The sequence below is a fragment of the Montipora capricornis genome, chromosome 11, assembly GCF_036669925.1.
Source record: "Montipora capricornis isolate CH-2021 chromosome 11, ASM3666992v2, whole genome shotgun sequence".
NCBI lineage: Eukaryota > Metazoa > Cnidaria > Anthozoa > Scleractinia > Acroporidae > Montipora > Montipora capricornis.
In genome coordinates, this window is record NC_090893.1 from 22,069,618 (window position 1) to 22,077,117 (window position 7,500).

Genomic DNA, 7,500 nt, shown 5'->3' on the forward strand with positions numbered 1-7,500 from the left:
CATTTCAATGTTTTGTTCTAGAAAATAAAAGCTGTAGCGAGATTAAGTTGTTGAATCCCAATGCTCCAAGTGGTTCTTACGTCATCGATCCTGATGGAGAAGGAGGCGTGGCAACTTTCACTGTTGACTGTGACATGACTGACAAGAATAACATTGGCGTGACAGTCATCAGTCACGACAGTGAAGACAGAACGCTGGTGCAAGGATGTCAACCTAAAGGCTGTTACAAGCGTGACATTCACTACACTGGAACAAATCTCCTTCAGCTGGGAAAACTAACCGCCATCTCTGCCCACTGTGAGCAGTTTATCAAGTACGAGTGTTATAACACAATACTCTTACGCAACGGTGCGATGTATGGCTGGTGGGTGTCACGTGATGGAGACAACATGACTTACTGGGGAGGAGCGAACTCCATTCTTTTATACAAGTGCGCATGTGGAGTAACTGGCAATTGTGCAGATTCCAGATATGGATGCAACTGTGACAAGAATGACAAAACGTGGCGCGAGGACAGCGGTTTGTTGACAAACAAATCTCATCTTCCCGTCATGCAGCTGAGGTTTGGAGATATCAGCCCCCCTAACGAGCTTGGGTATCACACCCTGGGAAAACTGAGGTGCTATGGAATATCTACAAAATAAACGCATGCTTGACCTGTCAGTGTATCAACTTCTCAAAGATAACGACCTTAATGTAGACAAATGTTAATCCGGTTTTAGATCACTTCATAGCACATATAGATAACAGTTTAACATAAGATTCTCTTACGAAAGCTACAATAGAAAGCTATTGCATTGATCAAAGGGCCCTAAAGTGGTTTCACTCTTATCTAAGTGATCTTCAACAGAAATGTCTAGTAAATGTTGAGCTATCTGTTGCGCGTTGTGTGGCGAACAAAACCGAACTAATGTTTAAAATAGCTAAAAGGCTCACATCAGGGACTTGCTAGTACCGTTCGTTGGCCATTCACTTACTATACAGATTAAAAGTCACAAAATAAATAGTGTTTCACACGCAATAATATACATGAAAAAATTACTCGATTCTGATTGGCTGAGAGCAGTGCAGTTTTTCGGTAACACAGTGCAGAAAAGAGGTAATTGAATGCAAAAAAGGAAATAAAGCAAGCATTCTGATTGGTCAATGAACAAAGAAGTTCACAGATAGCCAATCAAATCATTTGTTTTCAAATCAAGCGCGCGCCCTGCTTGGCGCAATTATGGCGCAATTTTTCCTTGATTTTGTGATACGCGTGCGTTTCTTCTGCTTAACCATCTCAAATTTTTTCATGTATATTATTAATAAGTGATCACATGATTTGTCTCGTTGAATTTGGAATAAATAAGCACTTGTGAATTTTTTCAAAGACTACAAATTGCACTCGCCATACGGGCTCGATGTCATTAATCCTTCGCTAAAATGAAGTTTGCGGGAACCAATTTTTGCGGCGCGTATTGACACTGAGAAATTTCCGCCGGGAACTAATTTTTGTGGTTTTCTTTTCAAGCAGCAAAACTATATTCAACTTCTATCACTCTTTGGTGAAAAACCTCTGAATCATCGAGAACGGGTGGGGGAAATGTGGCATCTTGGGGACTTCAAAAAATAGTGAACGTGATCTTTTAATTGACTGCTTTGAGTTCGTTTCTTATGCCCCAGAGACTGCAAAAGTATTGACTTAACCTTTTATCGTTGCTCTCTGTTTGTAGCAAGCTCCAATTGCTTTTTCTCAATGCAAATATTAAAATAAAGAATCTTTTTGACCCCACTATGTGGATTAAAAGCCATTTTTAGTTATATTAACGGCAGTAAATTTTTACGGTTTTTAATTTGCTGGTGTTTTTTTCTGCTGGAACTTATTTTAGCGGATCAAGTTCTATCCGCAAAATCCGCAAAAATTAAACCTCGCGAAAAAAAAGGGCTACACCGTAACTCGCGGGTTTGCAAAACCATTTGGTGCAAACGTAAACGAAAAAAAAATTGACCTGTAATCATGCAGATGAGACTGAAAAGAAGAGAAATTATGAAGCGGAACCATCATCTTCAGTCCTTCCTTAGTGTGTGGCATAAACGTTTGCTCAGTGCAACTCTAGACATGCATGACATGCAGGAAAACGTCCGTGAGAGCAATTTGCCGTTAGGTTTTTTTGCGGACTATTTTAGTTAAAGGGGCTATGTCACGTTATTTTTGCGTGTTTCGGAAAAATCTTAAGTTAATCACGAGTTTAAAACCCCGAAAATGGTAATATGGAATTCCTTTACCGATGAAATGATCGTTAAGTCACAAACGAAATGGTTCTGAGAAAGAAACGACCTTCATCCAGGCGATTTGTCATAATTTGAAAAACGTCGGGCTGACTTTTTCCAAGATAACCCAAATGTAATCCGTTTCAATCTTGTACATTTATGTCTACCATGCTTCTCTTTCCTTTTGCAGTATTCTTTTATGTCGTTCAACAGATTTAAGTTGTTCTTGCAATGTTTCATCCTGTTTTTTGGGCATTTTGGGAAAAAGGGAAAGGAAAGCAACATATCAAGTGTCTAGTCGTTCTAGCGCTAACTGGGGATACTGTAAACTGAAATTAACAATTAACGCAAATCAAATCATCACTGTCATCACTGCGCCATCCCTGCACCCCAAATCATGGATGATATCATTTTGAGTGACATAGCCCCTTTAAGGAAAAAATGAGAGAGTTTCACTGACTAGGCCTCAAACGGGACACGACATTACAAAATAATTCAACGTGTGAACGTGTGAGCCAAAGGGACATTGCTGGCATGACGTGTGGGTGACCTCACAAACGGTCTACATCACCCCCCCTTCACCCCCCCCCCCCCCCCCCATTTAAAAAAATTACTGGAACGTTGCAGCTCAATACTACCCAATTCAGTGCCTTCTGTTTTTGTATAACACATACCACAGGCAACCCAGTTTACGCTCGTGGAGCGTCTAGTTTAATTAGGTTTGCGATACTAATTAAAGCCAATGCCAGTCCGGGAACACATTTAAACTGCGCTAGTAGTATTTTTTTCGCTAAATTGCCTCACAGCCCTCCAAAAACACATTTTCAGTATCGCCGCTCTCGCCTTGTTTATTTGCCGCCTTTCTTCAAAAGATACCAACGCACTCGCACACCAGCTGCTCTCATTCGTCCTCCATAGAAATTTTCCCTATTAAAGGGAGCTGGATTGCGTAACAACCCAATACATGTACATTGTATTGGGCTAATATAAGAGATAAATCCCACAAGCGGAGCAGTTTTCTTTCCGAAACATTGGTGTTGAACTTCATTCCTGTCCTCTTGACCATGAATCTATGGAACAGGGCTTTTCCAAATCCTGACACTCATTTCCGTTCATGCCAAAAATTAAATGTCTAAGATACGAGCCAAACAATATGTCGACCTTCTGCCCTCGGACGGCGACATCTTTTAGACCACTTCATCCAGCACTTTAAACGGCAGTAACAACAAAATAGCGATACCTATACACGAATCAAATATTATATAAACTATTTACAAATATTACAACCACCAGATCAAGATTTTACGGTCGATGGAACGCGATGGAGCTTTACCTATCACAGATTACTATTTTCTGTATTACAGAAAATGACGCCGAAGCAAGCGCCCTCCCGCAATGACTCATGGTTGACAGTGTCCCTTTAAGGTCCCTATATTTACAGACGCACGGCAACATACAATCTATTTGTTTTATATATGTATACTTTTTGATGACGTCAGCTATGCATTTGTCCTCAAATAGATCACAGGTGAGAACCAATCAAACTGCGTGCATTATTGACTTTATGATATATATAATACTCGTTTAATATAAATACAGAGGGCAGTGCCTTTGGTGTCCACAAATTAGTAAGGGATTTCTTTTCCCTGGCTCGATGGCTTTTGACACTCTTAATAAAGTTTCTGCTACTACTACTACTACTACTACTACTACTACTACTACTACCTTGCTTCACTTACACTGCAGATAGTAGGCATATGTCCCTAGTTCTTTGAAAATTAATACCTCGGTAATCTAATAACTTGCACTACACAGCGGTAATTCAGAACTAAGAAATAACACATTCTGTCATGATAACCAAAACCCTCAGGAAAAATCCTTGACATATACAGTTACCATTCAGTACTTTTTTCACATCACGTTGTGAATCGCTCACTTGAAACACTCGTTTACAACAGCCGCTGCTCATTTTACCCCACAAATAGGGTCCAAAATACATCATTCTATACTTCCGATTTGTCTCAAACTCGGAGCGGGAAAATTTACCGTTTAGGCACCTTGAATTTCTTATCGTACTTGCACAAAATATCACTAATTAATGGGCTATTAAAAGAATTACGTTATGCTTAGCTTTGTACGTTAAGACTAAAACATCTTGAAAGATGCAAACTTGGCATCCCAGCGCCAACTATAAGGAGTTCCTCCGTCATACTACTCCAGCTTATTATTCTAAGACATTTCATTCAGTTTCTAAATGGCGTAAAAAAAACGTCCTTTGATCCTTATAGTAACAAAAGCTATAAAGCGAGAAAAGTTTAAGAATCCGCCTTAAGTTTATTTTCATTTTTAAACTATTGTACAAAAGCATACCAGTGATTTGCATCAGTTTCCCATGCACTGGACCCTTCCTTACTCTTACATGTTTAATGGATCAAACTGATGAACTAGAAATCGCCAGGTTCCAATATAACTTGGATACCGATACTTAACAATTTCTGCTTTCACCATGAAGTAGATGTCTTCTTTCGAATAGTAAAGTGGTTGGACCTCGCCATACTTCATGAGATTGTAGGTGTCTTCACCGTAGGTAAACTCATCATGCGTTTTGTCTTGGACGTTGATTTTGCTACGCCATGGGCAAAGGGACAAGGCAAACTCGACCACCCTCGCATCTCTTGTTGGCGGTTCCATATTGCCACTCGCGTCTCCGTTTAGATAAAGAACAAAGAAACCACAAATTGAGATTGAGAGCTTCAACAAAGGAATTCGGAATCCTTCGGGGTGAGACGAACGAGGTGGTACGTTAACAAATCTGAAGTGATCATTGGATTCCTTGACATTCTTCAAAACCACTTTGATGGGGAAGTCAGTTTCATTCACAAAGTGAATCCAATCACTTGGCCCGATCACTCGTGTCTTCGTCCTTTTTAAAAAGTTTCCAGGGGGAATTTGGTGCCTGTCATCTAGTTCTATCTTCACTGACTGGCGAGAGACACGCTCGGCCGCAGATTCAACTGTCAGCATATCAGGCATTTGGGTCAAGCCTAGGCCGTTTCTCACCGCTTCTACGATGCTTTTGTCTGACAACCGTCGACTCAAAGCCAGGATCTTCATTAGTTTTCCACCTTCACAAGGAAGACTTCCGAGAAATTTTAAATACTTTCGTGCTGAAAGGAAGGAGAGTTTTCCTATCGCGTCATCTCTCTGGCAACGGAGTCTTCGATCCACTTCTTCACTTTTGCGCCCTTGACCCAGGTCTTCAAATCTTGCTTTGGCAGCCATAAGGAGTCCCATGAAGCAACTGTAAGCCTTACAGTAAGTAGTTAACGCCGTCAAATAATCCTCCACCTCGGGTTCTCCAGTGAGGGATCCTTTGCTGTATTTAAACGTCAGTGGCATGTCAAACGTGTTTGACAACTCACCCATAAATTGGACATAATCATTCCACAGGTTTGGGTCGTCTAGCTTGTCTCTTTGACTCATCGTTCGCAGCTGGGTTATCTGTTCTGAAACACGACAGCTTAAACCATCGTATTTCTGGTACTGTAAACGACGACTAAAGCTACGCCATCCACTGTCAACAATCTTTGCCAACCGATCTACCACAGATGGCTGGTTTTGTTTGATATTGAAAAGAACAGCTTGACATAAGATTCTGATACTCACGCTTTTGGGATCCGCTATCAATCCCGCAGCGGCGGAAACTATTTCCAAAGTGCCCTCTAGGATTTCCTCATCATATTGACTTTCTAACTTTCCGCTGAATTTTATGATGGCATCGTAATAGTTCTCCAATTTTTCGTTAGCAATTTTCCTCGCCTTGGGTTCACTTGAAGCCGTTTCATCTATTGATTCTGCAATCCCGAGGAGAAAACAGTTCAATTTTAGTTCTTTTTTCTTTTTTTTTTTAGTTTTTCTACGGAAGACCCGAGTTTTCTACACATGACGGAAGGCCTCGTTTTCTACAGAAGACTAGTCTTCTTCGGAAGGTCTCTTATTCTACGGGAGGCTTTGCTACAAAAACAAAGTGAAGTTTTGCGTGGAAATGGTCTATACTTGACGAAAAAAAAAAACAATCCAGTTTTATGTCTCTTATTTCTGCAGAGGATTTGTCACTTTAAAAGGAAGCCCCTGTGTCCTTTTTAGGTCTCCTTACAAATTGGATATGAGGTGACGCAGTCGAGGCGGGGTCTAATTTGCAGGTCGCAGGTCGCAGGTCGCGGGTTGCAGGTCATTGTTTCAAAGTATCCTAAACATTCATAAAAGCTAACCTTAGGCCTAAAAGCTTTTGCTTAGGCCTAAGGTTAGGTTTTAAGAATGTTTAGGATACTTTCTGTATTGGTGAAACAATGACCTGCAACCCGCGACTTGCGACCTGCGACCTGCAAATTAGACCCGCCGACGCAGGATTTGCTACAGTGACTGTAGTTTTTGCGATGTCACGCAACGCTCCCAAAGAAATCGAATCACATTCCTTGCCCATTGTTTTCAAGGTCTAGTAAAACAACTTCAAAAATAAAAGCAACTTGAGTGTGACGAAAATCATTCATTGCGATTTGTGGCTGCCCCACGTGGGTATTTGGATTGAAATACCGAAAAAAGTTGTGGACGAAATCTCGACTGCCCAAGAAGTGCTCGAGACTATTTGTGCATTTCGCGCGTTCTGGCTGAAAGATCGAATCTGCGTTTACCTGGGTTTTTCACAGACGCGGTGAGATGTTGAATGGACCTTTGTTTGCTTTGGGCAGGTACAAAACATAGCTCACAGGTCACAGGTCATTGCTTTACCAATACAGAAACAACCCTAACCATTTTCCAATGCTAAAATTAGGCCTACAAACTTTTGCTTAGGCCAAATTACACCTAAGTTTCGCTTTAATGAATGTTTAGGATTCTTCCTGTATTGGTTAAGTGATGACCTGTGACCTGCGTTTTGTTCCTGCAGTTTGCTTTGGTTTCAGCTCTCTTTATTTGCATATACGTGAAATTTATAAAATTGGGTGTACAGGAAGACTTGATTTTGAAGTCAACAAAAATATCGAATAATGTTATAATAATAATAATGGCATCCTTTGATTCTTTCAGTTTTCCACTTATTCTTGCGCTTATGATCAATGCAGTCACTTTGAAAAATACAAACAAGACCAAACGACCCACAGACCTACATATTTGTAGTGATCGAGCGCATTGAAAAAACGAAAGGTATTATTGGTCGAGTCGCACGATACAGTTCTGGAAAATGGAGCTGTA

General features: G+C 40.6%; 2 protein-coding genes across 2 annotated transcripts in view; one reads left to right on the top strand and one right to left on the bottom strand.

The window, feature by feature from the left end:
* LOC138023973 (contactin-associated protein-like 2) overlaps positions 1 to 1,757 on the top strand; it is a 3,188-nt gene extending 1,431 nt beyond the window's left edge. The window contains exon 3 of the mRNA XM_068871058.1: positions 22 to 1,757. Coding sequence (XP_068727159.1) covers positions 22 to 644 — 623 coding nt within the window. The 3' untranslated portion in view covers positions 645 to 1,757. The remainder of the gene's footprint in view (positions 1 to 21) is intronic.
* Positions 1,758 to 2,934: 1,177 nt separating this feature from the next.
* LOC138023529 (uncharacterized) overlaps positions 2,935 to 7,500 on the bottom strand; it is a 5,619-nt gene continuing 1,053 nt past the window's right edge. Inside the window, exon 2 of the mRNA XM_068870530.1 lies at positions 2,935 to 6,104. Within this exon, the coding sequence (XP_068726631.1) occupies positions 4,666 to 6,104 (1,439 nt within the window). The 3' untranslated portion in view covers positions 2,935 to 4,665. The remainder of the gene's footprint in view (positions 6,105 to 7,500) is intronic.